The following is an 18,864-nucleotide window of genomic DNA, read 5'->3' as shown; positions in this document are numbered from 1 at the left end:
GGCTCAATGTCTGCAGTAACAACCCGGAGTTGCTGCAGAGCTCCGTGCCTTCCTTGTTTGTTTGCAAAACGCTGCCCAAGCGAGGGTTTTTGTTATGTTAAATCTCGTAGGTAAACTTAGAAGGAAGACAAACACCGTTCAAACTGTCGCCAAGGGTGCTATAAACAGCGCGTTTGGACAGTGGCACCATTGAGACGCGCGCTCGGGAGAAGTTAATACAAAGGGAGCGGGGTAGCGCTGGCGCGGCTATGAAAAGGCAGTTTCTCTTCGTTTAGCTTTTAATTGCTTTCTTTCACTTTTTATGTATAAAAGATTGTCCATTTAATTAACTCAAGAATGCAATTTCCAAAACGCTAATGCTTTACACATGATGGCTTTTAAAATAAAAGTAGCATTCTAATATTGCGCCGGGCTTTTTACGTGGGCGCGTTAACCTTTGCGTCTGCAGATTATTTGAGAGAGGAGCGATCCCCCCAACAGCCCCTGGAACAAAAGGGGATCCTGAATAGGAACCAGAGAGATGGTGAGCTTTTGATCCTCAGTTTACCTTGTTAATATTTCTGGACTGGCAGGAGCTCCCCTTTAGCAAACAGTAGGTGATTCCATCTGGTTCTTTGTCTTTCCCTGAATGTCACCTTTTAATCTCCCGCAAACAGCATAATGAGCCATATCATCTTTTCTTCTGCAGCCTGAGCGCTGGAGCAAGTGCTTTTGCATCGCTTACAAAAGATCTCGGGGTAGAGGGGAAGAGGGGTAGGAAAGCAAGATGAGAAACCCTATTGCAGTCCTTGCACCTCAGCACCGGTTTTCACGATGCTGACGCTGCTTTGCCCTGTGCTGGGCATGCAGGAGGACAAATGCATGGGTTGCAGTCCATCAGTGTCCCCCAGGGGAGCAGCTCTCGCTTTGGGAGCGTCCTTCCAAGCTCCTGTGGTCAGGAAGGGAACCGTCGACCCCGTTTCGTTAACATTCATAGAGCAGAGCAAATGCAACCTTCAGCAGTGAGTCACCAACCACCACAGAGCTCCTGGAGGAAATCTCAGCCTGCATCCCTCTGCTCCAAGCTCGCAGTGTATCTTTTATTATTATACATTTTTTTTATGGAGCTGCTTTATAATGGATGCGCTCCCGAGCACACCCTTGCCACGACCCCTCGCTTAAAATACCCATTAGGGCCTTTTAAGGTTTGTTAGCTTTTAATGGACATGTTTAATGTGTACCAAATGGGCTGGGGGCAGGGGGGAGAGGGGGAGCAAGAGGGCAGGCGATGGGGAAGGCGACTCATCCTGCTGAACTGAAACTGCTGCAGAACCTTTCCGCCGTGGCACTGCTTCCTTGGGTGCTGTTCCTGCTGTCGCGTGGATAAGCGTCCAGGCAAAGCCTGGATTGAAGCAGCACGTCCATGAATTCTGCTTTATGGACAGCCCTGGGTCACCCAGAGCTGGACCTGATGGTGGTTCCCCTCTTGCAGCTGACACTTGGCAACATCTTGTGCTCCGAGGAGCCGGGTCAGCTGCTTAATGAGTTCCACATTGGCCTTCTGAGATGATTAAAATGGGGCCTTGAGTCTATGAATTAGCACTGTAGCCTGAAGACCTCTTTACCCAAAAGGATCTTCTTTAGCACAGAGGCTTCATGGGGAGACTTCTTCAAGGAGACGTGCTTGACAGTTTTTGCTTCCTGAATGATTCTGATTTCTCTTCTGAACACCTGGTTTCCTTACATGAAGGGAAATCTGCCCAAAGTGCAGCTTGCCCAGCCTCCCCCAGGGCTGCTACATCCACAGCATGCAGGGGCGCCGACAAACCCCATGATTTGGGCTCCTATTGATACCAAAGGGTGTTTGTTTTTTGGTGGTTTTTTTTGTTGCAACACCCGCTTTTTTTCTCCCCTTTGGATCAACATGTGCTTTTTTATTTTTTTTTCCACGAATCCAGGCAGGAAAACCTTGTGGGAACTTTGGAGCAAGTTGCTGGGTTTGTTTTTAAAAATCTGCACGCACACATACCCCCTTTTTTTTTTTTTCTTCCCTCTCTTTTTTTTTGTAGCTTAGAAACCTCTCTTTGTGGCAGAAGGCTGGGAGGGTTTGAATACCACATACAAGCGTAGGAGGCTGACTGAGACCATACGGCTTTATCATTCATTAATTCCTGTGTTCATTCATCCTTCTATTTAAACTTCTCTGTAAAGACGGTAGCTACAGATGGTCTTTTGGTACACGCTTTAGCTCGGAGACCTTGGCCCCGACAAAGGGGTACAGAGGGAGCAGCAGAGTGTACAAAATATTTCCAACCATTAGAAATCAAGTTCTTATTCACTGGCAGCGCCTGTTTTGAAAGTGAATTTATGCGAAAGCGTCATAACTCGAGAGCGGGGTGTTTCCAGGAGTCGGGCTTAATTAATAGGCAAATGCTCGCCGCACTTTGTTGTTTATTGCTGCGCTCCAGAAACGTGAGCATTTTTGTTAGCTGCCTGCCTTTGTGTTGTACAACACAAACCCCTCTGCTTTCCCTGTGTTTTACAAAGGGAAATAAGAAGGACTGTGGGTTTTGTGCCTTGTTTTCGTGCTGGATCACCCTGTGGTTCCTCTTAAGCCCTCTGGCAGTGTTTTCTCGTTTCCCAGCTCGGGGCAATGCTGTGGTTTTGGCATCCCTCTGCCCTGCACAGAGCAGGCATTGGGCCCGTTGGTTACCTGTAGAGCTGCTCGTGGGCAGGATGATGGCCCATCCCTTCTGTGCCCTTGGGGCAGTGCACGGTTGGATGCTGTCCATTGGTGCACCTTTTGGGGAGCAAAGAGGAGATAAAGGTGTAAAAATGGCAAAGCTTGGGGCTTCGTGCCAACGCTTTAATCATGGTTAAGAGCAAAGCGTATTGCACTCTGACTTGTGTGTTTCACAGCGACTCCATGGCAGGGGCAAGCATCGACGCTGTCTGGTTTCCTTTGTAGAGACAGGATTGGAGGGTAGAACGTGCAGTGGGATGTGTGCTGCATGGGGAGCAAAGCACGTGAGGGCACCCCAAAACCCCATCACGGAAAGGGCAGAGCGGTGGGACTGGGGACTGCTATCAGACATAGAGAGCTTGGGGAAATCCTATCTGGCTTGGAGGCGTCCTTGCCAAACCTGGACCGAGCGTGCCAGGTGGTGACAGGGAAGCTTTTAATAACCCCAATCCCAGCGCTGGGGCTGGGTGTGGGGGGAGGCAGCGTGCTGTTCCCTCTGCCCCCAGGACGTAGGTTCTAATCTCGCCGTGATTGAGCTGATTTCGTTTTATAGATTGGAATTTCACCATGATAGGAACGGATGAGCCTAATGTGAAAAATCTACTTAATAAAAAGCCTCATTACCTGATGCTGAGGGGCTGCGAAAGCAAAAGCGAGCGGCGTACGGAGCGCCCCGGGTGCATTTCATCCTTCCTGAAGGAAAACTGGGACTAAAAAGTTTTCTGCAGGAAAAACCGAATTCTGCTGTCTCATTTTTACACATGCTGTGCTTAAATATTAACACCAATTGAGCAAATTGCCTTTTAACTGCCTTTATTTGCTTTCATTAACAGTATAATTTAAAAGCTCCAGAATTTGCATGGAACCTGTTGTGCATGTTGGGGAGGGGGGTGAAACCGTTCATAAATTAATTAATGGTGAGAAAGCCTCTTCTGAGAGGTCACAGAGCACAAGGGCAGCGGTGCTGTCCCGGCAGAGCACACCGTGTGCTCTTGGCTGCAGAGAGCTGTGTCATCTCTTGGCGAACGGGGAAGATATCTGTTTATTTTTAAGCGGAACATCTTTTCAGCTAAGTAAAACTCATTACGCCGAGCCGAAGGCGATCCTGTGGGTGTTGGCGTAGCAGGGGTGGAACTGATGCCAGGATGCGCCGAGGAGGTTCCTCCAGGTTCACCAAAAAAGTGGGGATAAAAGGAAGAAGCGCCGACTTGTTCTTGTCCCCCTCTTTGCTGTCCCCATCCCCATCTGCACAGCCCTGGCGTGAGCCGCCGACCTCGGTGTTCTTCCAGTGAGTGACATCTGCCCGCATTGTTCCTCCATGAGATTACTCGAAATATGCTAAAAGTTTCCAGCATGATTTCACTGCATCGCTCGCTTCCTTCTGTACAGATGTTTTTGTGGTTTTGGAACCGGGGCCAAATCAAACATTATGAATGAGATACAGAGACCACCGTGTGCCACGGGATATTGACAGCTCCTCTGGGAGTTGGTTTCTACGAGCTATTCTGACACCTCCGGATTCGATAGCATTACCCAAAAAGTGTGTTTTACTTAGGAGAGTTTCGCTATCAGATGGACTTTCTGATGGACTCGTTCCAAGCATTCGCCTTCCCATTCATTCCTGCTGTCAGTCACGGCCGCTGCCCTGCACCAACAATGCGTCTTTCTCTCCCGCGCCGCACGCGCCTCTTTTTTTTTCTCTTTTTTTTTTTTGGCCGTAGGAAAAATATTTTCAGAAATCACGCTTATGAAACGCTGATAATAAGCATTTTGTTTCTCTCCACCTCAGGAACTTGTTTGGAGAAACGTGAGGTTTGTGGCTGCAGATCTTGCCCAAGTAGCCCTGATAAAAGTGCTCGTTGTTCTCAGTTTTCTCTCCAACCTGGCGCTTCTGGCCATCCTCCTTTTTGCCATCTTGGAGCATTCATTGGCTGCTGCCAAGGGGACCCTCAGCATTTTAAAGAGGAGAGGAAGGAGGGGCGAAGTGCTGATTTCTGCACAACACTTCTGTTCCAGGCATCTGGTCCTGAAAATGTTGGAATATGTTTCTAGCTTCTGCTTTCACACAGGGGGAACAGCTGATATCTCCTTAAAAAAAAACCAGAAGGATTAAGGTTACAAAGCTGGCTGCAAGCTGCATGTGGGGCTTTGGCTTCTCCCAGTTGTGGCTGGGAGTTGGGTTGAATGGCCTTAAGTTGGGGCTGCGTCACTGGGATTTGGGTTGGGTGACTGGGGGTGGCATTGGGTGTCTGGGGGTTGTGTTGGGTGACGATGTGCTTGGCCATAGGTGGGCTCCCAGTGCACCATGCCAGCCAGGATGGTGCCCCGTAGTGTGCACTGATCCCTCCTGCTGCCACCCCCTTCTCTCCAGGCAGTTCAGGTTCTTGCCAGCTGAGCACGGTTCAGGAGCATTAATTTACTAGCTCATCGCCTGGCTTCTAATTGGACGTAATTAGTTCTTTGTCAGCCTTTCGAACTTGTGAGGTGATGAAAGGGAGTCAGGTGAAGGCAGCGGTGGGTAGGGCAGCAGGGGGCTGTGCTGCCCCATGGGGCTGCCTGTACCCCAGTGTACCCTCTGTTGCTTTTTGTCTTCCTGCTCCAGCACGGGGCTTCTCCAGACCTGCCAGGCAGGGTCAGCAGACCCCCTCCTTGTCTACTTATTTCTCACTGAAGTATGAGCTCTGGCTCTTTTTTGGAAGGAAGTAACTCTGGTTGCATCATGGATCAGCTTTGCCCTGATTATTTAAGGAACGACTGGGAATTGTGGTTCTGGTTTTGTGGCATTTTGGAACAATTTGCGATCCTGCTTCTGTTGGTCTGTGCGGACAGAGTATTTCCAGCCCAGATTCCTTAAGCAGATGTGGAAACTAAGTTCAGTGTGTTGTGGTTGGGCTGTGGGGCTTTCTTGCGTGGATACAAAGGGCAGCATTCCCCACTTCAACTTCTACATCACTGATCTGCTGGAAAATAGGGGTCTCGGTGGGGCAAGAGGAACACAAGCAAGAGCTCTGAAAGCTTTGGGTTTCTTCCCCCATGCCCAGCGCTGGGACCAGTGAGGGCTCTGCAGAGGGATGCTGCCAGCCCTCCTTCTGGCAGGAATTGTGGTTTCACCTCCCTCCTCTTGTTTGAAGGCACGCCACAAAAGGATAGGGAAGAAAAAATTAATTCATTCCCCAGCAAAACCAAACTGCGGCTGAGAGGAGCCTTTCTGGGGAAGCCTTGCAGGTCTCTGTGTTTTAAGTCTGTCTGAAGGTATCTATCTCTTCGGGACTGTCTGAAGAAAGGCTGTGTAACAGCCAAGTATTAAGGTTTCATTAATCAAAGACACTTCCACTGCCCCTTTACAGAAACACAACTGCTTTGGCTGTCCTTTGCTGACAGCTTGCTAATTCATCTTCCTAGGGAAGGGGGGAGGGAGGGAACCTGCTGCTATCTATTGCTGCAAAAACTTCAGCAATTGCTGTGCTGGGTGCTGAGAGGCTGAGTGGATGTGTTTGTTTTAGAAGTTTAGCCTCTGTGCTTCGGGTGGTTTTCCATGGACTTGAGTGTTACGCATTGGCCCCTGCACCTGTGAAGCACCCCTGTGTATAAATGGAGAGGTCTGCTTATTTGCAGAAGACATTTTTGCCAGAAGACCCTATGGGGGTGAGGCTGGACGTGCACCCACGAGTGCTTGGGTGAGAGGCTGGGGGGGGGGTGGCTGAAGAGTCTTCTGAAGGAATGAAATTTCGGCATCTTTCCTTCTAGCTGCAAAAAAAAAAAATAAAAAAAATATGTTTTGGAGTCCCTAATAATAACAAAGTGTTTTCATCAAAGTGCTTTCTTCGTATATGTGCTGACATCTGGAGAGCAGAGATAGATATTTTCCTTAAGACTGTATTTTCAACCCGTGAGCTCTTCCCTTGCTGTTAATTAATCCTTTGTAGTTTAGTGACTGATGAAATCATGACTCTATGAAATTTTAATCCTTGCGCTGTATAGACACAACTGACATTATCAGAGGACCCCAGGTGTGTTCTTGAAATTAGTTTGTTGAATCTATTGCATATTTGATTACCTTATAAAAATCCCCAGGATCTGGGCCATGCGTTTGAAAGAACGCGCTTCCCTGTAATTTCTGTGTGTCTGTAGTGAATGTGTGAAGGTAGCAGCCTGGCTGCTGCCAAGGGAGGGGAGCAGGGGGCAGAAAACAATGACATGGGATGCATTGGGGATGGATGGTGGCTTGGGGTGGGAGGACATCAGCATCTCTGCAATGAGGCGAGCTGCTGGGAAACGCACGTTTCCCTGTCGTGCCGGAGCAGCTGAGCTTGTGATGAATTTATTTCATCCAGCACGACTGACCCCAGAGGAGCTGGCAGTGGGAAGGGGGGCACGAGCGCTGCTGTGAGCTGATGGGGTGAGAAGTGGGGTACCCCTGGTGCTGACACACTGCCAGCCGTGTCCCCGTGGGTTGGGTCTGGTGGCTGCACCATCTGCATGGGGAATGGAACTATAAAAAACACCCGCCGCCCCTCACATTCCATTCTTGGTGAAGTCTCCCCTTTGTTTCAGCCATGCTCAGCATCCTCTTGTTTTCTTCACTCTCTCTTTCCGTCCTGTTTCTGGCTCGCTGTGGAGTTGGGCCATCTCACCCCCAGGCACTGGGATGGTGCTGCCATGGCTGGATGGATCCCACGGGGTCCCTTCAGCATCAGATGGGGGGTGTCAGCGTTGTGCCTGTGGGCAGCCCAGTACCAGTCTGTGTGCATCACACAAGCAGGACAAGCTCTTGTGTATAATTAATGGCACTAAGCATCTGAAGTCATGCCAGAACCATTACCTTCTGCCTCTGAAGTGGGACATCTGGGCAATTAGGAGCTGCGGGGCTCTTATTTAAGGAGCCCTGCGCTCTCCTGGCTGCTTTGCCAAAACCTGAAGTACTTGCAGGCTTCACGTACAAGCTGGGCTTCCAGCCTCTGTCTCCAGAAGTCCAGAGCTTCCCCAGCAGCCTGGTCCCAAGGCACAGCACTGCTTGGAACAGCCTTGCTTAGCGTGTCCCCGTGTTCCAGCACTCCTGGTTGAAAGCAGTGGAAGGACAAACCTAGCACTTCACAACTTGCAGGCTGCTCCAATGGGATCCGTGCTGCTAGGGAGACCAGATGATGAATATATTTTTAAACTTGGAACCCATGAACCACTTATTATTTCTGAATTAGGAATCAAAACATGTGAATAATCACTCCGTTGCTGCAGCAGATGTATTCGGCTTTAAGGTCACTTTGCTTTTTTGCTGTTGTTGTTGAAATTCTGTATTTTTAAAAATAAGTTCCTCTGGTTCTCTCTTTGACATCTCTGACATCCATGTCATGTTTGCTCAACTTACGAGTCAAAACAAGTGTTATGCCAAGCGCAGCGCTGCAGGGTCAGTGTAACCCATGCAAGCAAACACTATTCTTTTATTTTTCAATACATCAGTGTCACTGGATACCCGAAGAATATGGACGATGGTTTTGGACTGCCAAATTAGCATTGGCTATTCTAAGCAGGGCTCTGTGAATCAGGATGCATTAACCCATCAGTGCTCGCACGCTCAGCCTGCTGGTGCCCAGGAATTGCTTTATGCCCACAGTCCAGGGCTTTGCTGCAACAGCCGTGGGCAGTGGTTGGGCTGGGGATGCATCCCCGTGGCAGTGCTTGGCACAGGGGTTGGTGTTATTCCATCAGTTTGTAAAACCCAAGAGCAGGGAGGGAGGTATTGGATTTTCAAGGTGAATATCGCCAAGTGCAGCTAACGCGAGCATGGAAAAGTACTCAGAGCTCAAAATGGGGTTGATCTCCAATTTCAAAATCCTTTAGCAGTTGGATGGAGACTTGGGTGCCTTTTCTAATGTTTTGGCGTTGCTCTGAGGTGCTGTCAGAGTGGTACGATGGAGATCATACAGTCATTGAGGTTGGAAAACACCTCATCCAGCCCCACCATGCCCACTAACTGTGTCCCTGCTGGTGGCATGGCCCAGTTAAGCAGTAGGGCTGCTTCAACCACTTGTGACTTTCGTGCCCTTGGTGACATGCAGGAGTCACATCCAAAGCGTCATTCCAGAACACACGAGAAGATAAATGAAATCTCTTTAGCCCTCTGCTCTGTTGCCTGTTTTCCTTTGTCCTCTGGTGTGGGTTCATAGGACTGGAAGTCCCCAGGAGGCAGCAGGGTGGATAAAGGTGCTGCTGCGTGTGCTGTCTTGGGCGCACAGCGTGCTGGGACAGTCCCTTCCCTTCCACAGCACTTTAGCACATGTGGGATTTAAAAAAAGAAAGGCAGGCAGCACGCTTTGAGCATCTTTTGGTTTGTTGGGTTGTGTTTTTTTTTCATGTAAGATGAGGCAAAGCAGGAGGGATCCGTTTCTCAACTTCTTGAGACAGAAGAGGAAGTGTCGGCGTGTTGGTGTGATGAGGTCAGGGTCCTCTTGAAGCTGCAATGATGAGTTTCTTCATCACAAATATCACACGGGCACTGGGTTTTAGTGCCCTGTATTGATAGCTCTCTCCTCTGCCCCCCCCTCATTTCCTTCTTTATTAATTTAGAAATAGTAAAATCTTTATTTCCCGCTCCCATGAGGTTTTATTTAGAAGTGCAATGGCGGTTTGAGGGCAACTTTTTTTTTTTTTCCTGCTTTTTAAATCTGTTAAACCAAGAGGAAGGACTCTGCTCCCTTCCCCCCTTTCCTTACGCCCTTAATAGCTCTTTCTGCTATTTTAATCTGCTGTGTTTGGAGATGAGGGCCCTGGCAGCATTGCAGCGGTGCCATCGGCTCCAGCCGGCACGAGGTTGGATGTCATTGAGCTGAGCTGCAGATGTAACACTCTGATCTGAGGTGCATGCACTTGCTTTCTCCTTATCACCAGCTGTAAGCAGCCATTGGCTGCTGCCTCCATTTCTGCATCACTGCTGCCCATGGGTGCGTGCCCCCCATCCCTCCCAGATTGCTTTCTATTTAGGCAAGCTTGGTGAGCCAAGCTGGCACCACGCTCTCCCCGTGCGGTTATCGTTGCATCCCCGGGCTCCTTCCTTATCTCTGCTCCCAATTTCATTCCCTTTTCTATTTGCAGCCAATATAGAATGTGGGTTTTGTTGCCTGCGATCCACCTGGTGACCTTGGTTCTCCACGAGGTCCCTGCTGTAAATGAGATGTGGCATCGCCGCGTGGATCCTGATAAAATATATCAGCAGATTAATTGATTTTCATATTGATTTGCTGGGGCAAGAGGGGTGCAGGTGAAAAAAACAAGCGTCCCCTGATGGTCTCCTGCACCAAAGCCATCGCCCAGTGCTCTCAGGGATGCAATGGAGCCGAGGGGTGGGCATGGTGCTGGTGGGGCAGGATTGGTGCTGAGAAGCAAAGGGGGAATTTGGGGCCAGGAGGCACATCTGGCACGCTGTGAGCTCGGCTGCGTGTGCACTGACAGGTGATTGGTGTTTATTAGGATAAGTGAGCTCACCCCACAGAGATATTGCTGGTGCTCTCGGCGAGGAGCACGAAGGAATGCGAGTGAACCTGTTATGGAATTGCTGGTTTGTTTTTTTTCTTCCGAGTTATTTAACCTGATTTCATTTGGGATGCTGAGCCACGCCGGTCCTGTGCCGTCCACCTTGCGCTTTATGTGTGTTGTTTGCAGCAGGAAGGGAACACAGCAGCCGACGGTTCCGCATCTGATGGAACAACGTATTTATAGCCTGATATAAATAAAATCAGAAGGTTCCTATAAAACTCTGTTATTACTGCAGTACAAAGTTAGAAATGCTTGAGGTTTCTGCTGCTTGGCTCTCACATACGGCAATGAATATTTTATAGGAAAGGAAATACTTAGTGTCTGAATCTTTTTATAGTGCTGCTACTTACAGGGGTGGTAACCTTCCAGCTCTCACGCGCAATTGCAGCAGCTCCTCCGCCTCTCACAGCGCCGTGCACAGGGCTGTGAGATGCTGCTGCTGTGCTCCAGTCCGGACACGTGCACTGAGCACCAGGGAAATGCATGAGGTGCTGAGGTTCAGTGCTTTGGGCACGGCACTGGGATTTCTGACTGTTGCACAGACGAAGCATAAGGAGCATCTGTGAAATGCAGAAGGGTGGATTTCTTTCTGTGCTTTTTCTCTTTCAAGTCAGTGCAAGACTCTTAACGTTGTGTTAATGTGTATTTTTACTTTGCTTTTAATGCAGTAGGTCTCTGAGATGTCACTGATGCATCCTGATCTCCCTGTTGTGTTTGCAGCAGTAAGATGAGAGGGAACAGCACCGAGTTGCACCAGGGGAGGCTCAGGTGGGATATTAGGGAAAACTTCTCTGAAAGAGCGATCGTTGGCACAGGCTGCCCAAGGAGATGGTGGGGTCACCATCCCTGGAGGTGCTCAGGAGCCATGGAGATGTGGCCCTGAGGGACACGGTTTAGTGATGTTATTGGTGGATGTTATTGGTGGACTGGGTGATCTTAGAGGTCTTTTCCAACCTTTGTGATTCCATGATTTCATAGTGTCCATGTGATTTTCAGTGAGCTGGCTGCCCCATCAGTGTCTTTACGCATAGCATCACATCTGTTTTGCTCAGCCCTGGGACATCTATGGGGAGAAGCTACCGCATGCTGCCATCTCCTTGGTTTTTTTCTCATTTTCTACTTTCTCTGCCCAGCACAAGGCACAACAGCCAACCTGCTCCTCCAGAGCGCGTGCGCCTGGCGCAGTGTTTATTGCTGAGAAGTTATTGTTGCCAGCTGACCTCTGCAGCGGCCGAGATGGAGGAAACTGATGCAGCTTTTCATTGCAGAGGGACGCTGGCAAGGTTGCTGGAGCAATCAATCCTGGGCCAGGGGTTTTACTGGGGAAGTCTCTGGGCGCAGCCCTAGAATCGAGGAGACCCAAAGCGAAGGGCTTTGCCCCCGTGCCACTCTGTTTTTCCCCATGGAGAGTCAGGTGTGACGGAAAGCTCTGCGTGCAAATATCAGAGGGGACAAGCAGCTGCTGGGGCTGCTCTGCTGACAGCGGGTCGGGGCAAGGCTGTGCGCCCTGCAGAGTGGGAAGCAAGCGCTTAACCTTGCTGTGTGTGTCACCTCGCCTTTATTTATTAGCCGGGCTCCAGCAGCGTTTCCTGGCGCTCCGCAGAGCCCCGCGCCGGGGCTGTTTGTGCCGATGGATGTGTGTGTCTATTTCCATCCTGGAGGTGACCCTGGGAGCCCTGGCTGCATGTCAGCGAGCGCATGGGGTTGGGGCTGGAGCTTTGCTCTCCATTCAACAGGTATTTAGCAAAACTCCGTGCTGCTGCAGCCTTTCCTTGCCAGTGAGGCTTTTTTTTCTCCCCTTCTTCCCTGCCTTTCCCCGGTAGCCGTGCGTCCTGCCAAGTCTGTGCACAAGCCTTGAAATGACAAAGTACCCTTTAGTTAATTGCACAACGGATCGCCTAGAGTTAAAAGTTCTGATTTATATGACTATAGCTCTAACTGCTCAATAACACAGGCCTGTAATCTACTTTCATTTCAAACAGAACTGTGATTTATGGGGCAGCATGCCGCTTTAGCTCAGAAATGAGGTGTTCAACATATGCTCTGTTGACATAAATTTGGAATTTATCGCTCTTGTCAAAACTGCCTGTTGGACAAAGGTGCGTATTAAGGCAATAAATGGCTCAGAATAGTTTTCTGTCAAATTTCCTAACCATTGTATTCAGTCTATTTGAGGGAAAAAATATATACTTAAAAGTAATCAAATGTCCCAAATTCATGCATATCGCTCTGAGAGGAAGGGGCTGCAGGGTGAGGGGAGAGCTTTCCCTGTGTTGGGTTCTGTGGGGAGGGGGGCCGTGTTTTGGGGAGGCGGAGGGGGGCTGCTGGGGAAGGGAAGCGTATCAAAGCGAAATGGAAGGGGATGGGTTTTGTGTAGCGGTGCCATGGTGGGGTGGGGACGCAGGCTGCCCCACGTCCCCTTTGCCACCAGCCCCATCCTTTTCACACAAAGCACCCCGTGGGGAAACCTCATAATTTTTACACCGCGCGGTCTCGACTGGCCGAGCCTGGAATTACTGTCCCTTTGAAGTGCTTTTTGCGGGGCATTTACGGGCCTTTTTAATTGCCTGCAGCTTGTGAGGGGCCTGCCTGCATCCCAGCTTTTGTCCGGCTGCGCTCCCCCAGGGGGGGTCCCGCTGCCCCTTGGCACGCGGCTGCACGTGGGGCAGCCCCACAGCCTCCTGCCATCCATCCCCTGCATCATCCAGCGTCACCTCCTCACCTGGAAACCGCAGCTTCCGCTATTTATCCTAACAGTAATTAAAGAGAAAACTATCTTAGAAAAATAGCTTTGAAATATCACCCGGTGAGGGCAGGTGTTCCGGAGGTGCTGGGCTTCTTTTCTATTAAAGGGAAAAAAAAGAGAAAAGGAGCTTTTCCCAATTGTCATCGCTCTCGTTCCCGTGAGCATCCTCCTGGTTAATATGCTTGGGAGCGCACGGAATAAAATTTCAGCATCAATAATAAAGTGGAGTTTATCTTTTTGTACTTAAGTTTGGGCATCGCTTCTCAGTGGTGTACTTCAATATACTTCCTCCCCCCCCCCTTTTTTAAGGCACAACTTCAGTAAAACGGCACAAACACATATTGATCTTTCCCCTCAGATCTTAACAGCCTGAGCAGCTGTAATACCTTGCTTACATCTGCCAGGTTTTTTTTTGTGCAGTTTTGCAACATCTCCTTAATCCAGTGAGCATAAATAGAACATTTCAATCATATTTTGCTACCAGGAACCCGGCAGATAAAGCGCTTTAAGACCTTGTTGAAAGAGCCTGTATAAGATTGCGAGCGATAAGATCGTCCTATAAGCAGCCGCCAAATGAAAAACTTTTGTTCCCACTGAAATTTGTTGATAAAGATATTGAAAATAAATTACTCGGCGAGAACTTGAGCGCTTTAAAACAATAAGCAGGTTATGTAACGACTGGAAAAATCAGCGCCCAAGTTTGATGGCAGATGCAGATTTCCAGGAGCTGCGGCACCCGTGAGATTAATGGGCTCTTTTGTTGGCCGTGGCACCCAGCCCCGCTGTTTTTCTCTGTTTTGCTGCTTTTGCTGGAAGAGGTGGGAAGGAAGTCTTATAAATTTATGAGTGCTTGTCGAGTTTTGCACTGGGCGTTGTTGTCTGTGTTATGGTGAGATGGGTGAGGATGGGCGCAGAGCGCAGTGGGGATCCATGCGGTGCCCATTGGTGCCTTCATGCAGGAGGAGCAACGCTGTGGGGTCTCTGAGCATCACTCCTGTCCCGTGAGCATCCCTGCTGTCCCACCCTGCTCATCCCATACCCCCTCACCTCCAGACCTGCTCTGAGCATGGCCGCCTCCAAAGTGGGTCCCACTGCATTTTGGCACAGCGCACGTTCAGCTCTTCCCATCTCGACATTTTGTTCCAGAAAACAAGAAGATAATATTTCTGTTGGCTAAAAACTAAAAAGTTTGATGGCTCTTCTTGTTGGTTTGTGATTTGTTGGGTTGTTTTTCCGTTTTGTTTTTGCTTTTGTGTGCATTGAAGATAAGGAGCTCTCTGGCAGTGCTCAGCAGAAAACATTGCCTGTGTCTCCATGCTGGCATTGGCCCTTAAGGACGAGCAGAGACTGTGGTGGGGGGTTGAGGGGACAGCGCAGGGCTGGGGGAGATGTGGTCACTGAGGTCTGGCAAGAGTTTGTCTTCACTTACAGAGTGACACCCATAGAAAACCAACAGTAGAAAATGGCCATTGTATCCTTGAAACAGAATTGGAGAGTGGTTTGATTTGGAGGGGACCCTCAGGGGCCGCCTGGTGCCGCTCCCTGCAGCGCACAGGGACACCCACAGCTCAGCAGTGCTCACAGCCCCGTCCAGCCTGACCTTGGCTGTCTGCAGGGACGGGGCACCACCGCCTCTCTGGGCAACCTGTGCCAATGCCTCATTGCCCTCAATGAAAAAGACTTGCTTGGATGCAGTCATTCTCGTTAGATATAATGCTTTATTTCTCAAAGTTAAGTGTTTGTTGTTCTCAAGACAGCTTGAAAAGAATTAAAAAAAAATCCAAACCAGAGCTATGCATTTCTTTAGGCTCCCTTAAAAACCACCAAAGTTTTACTTGAGCTAATTAACCAACTCTATTTTAATTCACTGAGAACGCTTTCTAGCCCCAGAGAGGTGAGAGCTGCAACTTCGGCTGTGCTCTCCCCAGCAAAAGGGTTTGAACCTATAGGTGCAGAACTCAGCTCAGCCTGAACCGCAGAAGTGTGACAGGCATGTCCATAATTAAAAATGCAAAATTAGAAGATTGTCACTTATTTAGCTGACTTCTTGGCAGTAGAAGTCTGTCGGGAGGCTTGTGTTTTATTTATTTTTGCAAGGCAGATAAATCCTTTGGATTCTAAACTGCCTTGGCCTGAATTCGTGCATGACTCTTAATCCTTTGCTATGACACAGTGAATTCAGGACAAGCTTGATTAATAATTATATTCTGCAGAAAAGTTGAGGGTTGAAACAAACTTGCTCTACAGCTCTTCACTGCCTTCTCTTTCTTTGGGAGTTTCTGCTCAGTGCTGGGTGTCTCTCTGTAGCCCAGCATTCCCAATGCTGCAGTTCAGCATCCTTGGGTCTCCTCATTACTGGGCAGTTGTGGGGCTGGCTGCCTTGCACGCGACCTGAAGGAGCCATCTGTGACAGCCACGATGGGAGGTGACTTTCTTGCAGAGTGCACTGCACTGCTGTGTTGTCTCGAAGCAAGTCGTGGGCTTTCCTTCCTGGTGCAAGCTTGGGAAGCACATCTCGGGGCTCTTTAGTGACATGGTTTTCTTTAATTTCTAAGATGAATTAATGCCATTGTGCTGATTAGGTACTAAAAAAAAAAAAAAACAACCTCTCTCTAAGAGTGGTGCTTTAAGATATTTAATTTCTTCTGGTCTTCTTAACAGATTAAGCATCTATAATGTTGACAAATATTTAGACGCAATCATTTTGCATTGAGAAATGCAAAGGAGTTTCATTCCACGTGCAAATGCAGTGATTGAGTTCTTTGAGCAGGCGAAAAACGAGGAGGGGGGGAGAAACTCCACGCCAATTCTTTCATCAATGCCTTTGACCATGGGTGCTATCCTGACACCCAGACCATTGGGCACGGAGGTGAGGACAAAGCTGTGCACAACGGACACTGCTCGGAGCTGGGCTGCGTCCAATATTCACCATCCAGACCCATACAAGACCATTTCTGTTTTGTGGTTGGCAACAGCACAATAAAAATATACTTGTCTTGTTGCAAAGCAGTGATAAATGGTGGATTCGATCAGAGGTTGGCGTGTAGCTGTTTGGTGTGGTACTTCTCCAACGCACACAAATGCTTCTCTGTTTATGGAATCTGATTTTGAAATGTTGCATGTGCTGCTGCTCTCACGAACTCTTCCCTGCCACCAGTATGAAAAGTTTGTGTTAGATGAGGTGTGTCCCTTAGGCAAAAGCCAACAAACTTGGCTTGAAGCATTTGTTACTTGGGGATGGTATTTTTTAATGCTTCTGTCAGTTGCAAAGCTGCACTTGTTTGCAAAAGCCTGAGCTTATCAATGGTGTGCACCTCCTTGCAGTGTGGGGCACAAGGTCTTGTGGGTTGCAGTTCTGGTTGTGCAATTTGGCAGAGCTAGGTGTTGTTTTATACACCAAGACGTGGTGAGGGGCACATTTCCCATTGGCTGGCTGATGGTTAATTTTTTTGTGTTGTGATTGTAACAGGCTGCATCTGGGTAGGAACTGAGATTTGATAACAGATGTGTCCAGGCAACCTCTTAGAGTTACACTGCTTTGTCTTAAAGGGCACAACACATAGGAAGGAGTTTACCACAAGATACTGTATGTAGACATCAGGAATGACTGGTGGATACGAACACATATCCCACATTCAGTGCTGAGAAACATAGGATCTTACACAGCATGGCTTGGGTTGGAAAGGCCCTTAAAGATCATGGAACTATGGAATTGTAGAATGGTTTGGATTGGAAGGGGCCTTGAAGATCATAGGACCATAGAATAGTAGAATGGGCTGGGTTGGGAAGGTCCTTAAAGAGCATATAACCATAGAATTGTGGGGGTGGGAAGGTCCTTAAAGGGGATAGAACCATAGAATAGTTGACTTGGGAAGGTCCTTGAAGATCATATAATCGTAGAATGGTTGGGTTGGAAGGGACCTTACAGCTCCTCCGGCCCCAACCCGTGCCATGGGCTGGGTGCAACCCCTTCAGGTAGCCTGGCCTTGAGCAGTTGCAGGGACAGAGTGCCCACAGCTTCTCTGGACAACAGCTGACATGGAAGCTCCCATCAGGACCTTCTTAAAACTTGAACCCATTTCTGCTGGCTCCTGGCTGCACGCCTGCATAAGACGTGTAGATTTCATTAAATACTTTGGAAGTTCTCCGGGTTCACATTTGGAACACCGTCTCCCCTTGCACCCTGCCCTCTCCCCAGGCTCCCAGCAGCACTGACCTGTCTGTGTTTTCCCCTAGGAAGCTGCACAGCGGTATGAAGACATACGGATGCGAGTTGTGTGGGAAGAGGTTTCTGGACAGCTTGCGGCTGCGAATGCACTTACTGGCACACTCAGGTGGGTCGGGTTTGGGGTGCTGGTAGGGATGTGCTCAATGCCCACTTACTGCAAGTTCCTGATGCATGCATTGCACCCAAAGGTGGCCTCGTCCCCTTTGCAGCAGCAGAAATGGCAAACGTCTTGTCCAGCACCCATCCCTTGAGATGGGATTTTTTGGTGTTTTGTTCTGGGTTTGTTTTGTTTTTTGTTGTTTTTTTTTTCACCTTGTTTTTAAAGTTCGTTTTCAATTCTGTAATTTGGGAAATATTTTCCATGCTGAGCAGCCTGCAATAACAAACTCCGTGCAGTGCTCAGTGCTCTGTGCTGCTGCCAGAGGGCTCAGGCAGCGTCTTTGCTCCCGTGTGCTGGGCACTGCACGCTGATCCTCACGTACTGATACCCGGCGTGGCTTCATTAGCAAAACTGTTGCAGAATTAGGTATTCTCTGTCTAATGAATCTAACTATCGGGTTCAAATTATGTAGGCCCTTTAATTAAATAGATATAGGAAGGCTGGAGCGCTGCGCTGGTGAGGAGGCTTCTGCAAGTCAATTTAGCCTGATGTTCCTGTTGGGCATGCAGCCCCATGTACAGCTAAGGGTTTTATTTAATTAAAACTAAAAAAAAAAAAAAATGCAGATGGCCACTGGGTTCGTTAGCAGAGATGTGGTGGGATGCTCCAAGGGGAGCAGCGCCGCGCACTGGGGTCTCCCAGAGGGATGATGCTGGGGAGCATGCTTCAAGTTGGTGGCAGGGATCCTGAGCTCGGTCGCTTTACAAAGCAAAATCCCATTCTGCATGGGGCACAGGAGCCGGAGGGGGGAGGGCTCAGGGCCGGCAGCGTCGCCCCGGGGCTGCAGGGCACGGACGTCCCCCCCTCCCGCAGCGCTGGCGTGCGCGGCTCGTGTTTGTTACCGCCGCTTTGGCTCTCGTCCCGTCCCTGGCCGGCTGCCAGCCGTGTGGGTACAGTATGTACAGTGCGCGCCGAGCCAAGTTTGTCATCGCACAGGATTAATTTTTTCTCTAATCTGGCAAGGGTTAGGGAGGGGTGGGGGCAGCGGGCAGGGCGAGCTCTCCCAGCGCTCGAAAACAGCCGCGGCGGATTCCAGCGCTGTTATTTATTAAAGCAGGAGACCTTTGCACCTCTCCCCTCGCCTCCCCCCGGCCGGGATGGAGCTCGGCTCTGAGGGGTCGGCTTGTTTTCCCGGTCAGCTTTGCCTTATACACAAGCTGATGATTGAATTGGGAGCATGCCCCAAAGGAGATGAGTGTCCCCCCTTCCCCCCCCCCCCCCCCCCCCAGCACTGGTGCCCCCCTCTAAAGATTGAAGGCAGTGAATATCATTTTTAATTGCAGTTTGCATTTCAAACTTACCTAAGCAAGCGTTTGGGGGAGAAACTTGATGATAAAGGTGCTCTGCAGCTAATGGGCAGATTAGGGAGCACGTCCTCATTGCCCCTGCGCTGCAGACAGACCTCATCCCCTGGCATGGGGTTGTGGGCATCACAGGTGCCACAGAGCTTTGGTTCTAAAGAGCTGCATACGTCCTCA

General features: G+C 49.4%; 1 protein-coding gene across 2 annotated transcripts in view; it reads left to right on the top strand.

Moving 5' to 3' along the window:
- Positions 1-18,864, top strand: part of ZBTB16 (zinc finger and BTB domain containing 16) — a 72,120-nt gene that overhangs the window by 17,809 nt on the left and 35,447 nt on the right. For both annotated transcript variants that reach the window (XM_048968430.1, XM_048968429.1), the window contains exon 3: positions 17,235-17,332. In XM_048968430.1, the coding sequence (XP_048824387.1) occupies positions 17,235-17,332 (98 nt within the window). The remainder of the gene's footprint in view (positions 1-17,234; positions 17,333-18,864) is intronic.

The sequence above is a fragment of the Lagopus muta genome, chromosome 22, assembly GCF_023343835.1.
Source record: "Lagopus muta isolate bLagMut1 chromosome 22, bLagMut1 primary, whole genome shotgun sequence".
NCBI lineage: Eukaryota > Metazoa > Chordata > Aves > Galliformes > Phasianidae > Lagopus > Lagopus muta.
Note: the sequence above shows the minus strand (reverse complement) of the source record. Positions and strands in the feature narration are given on the sequence as shown.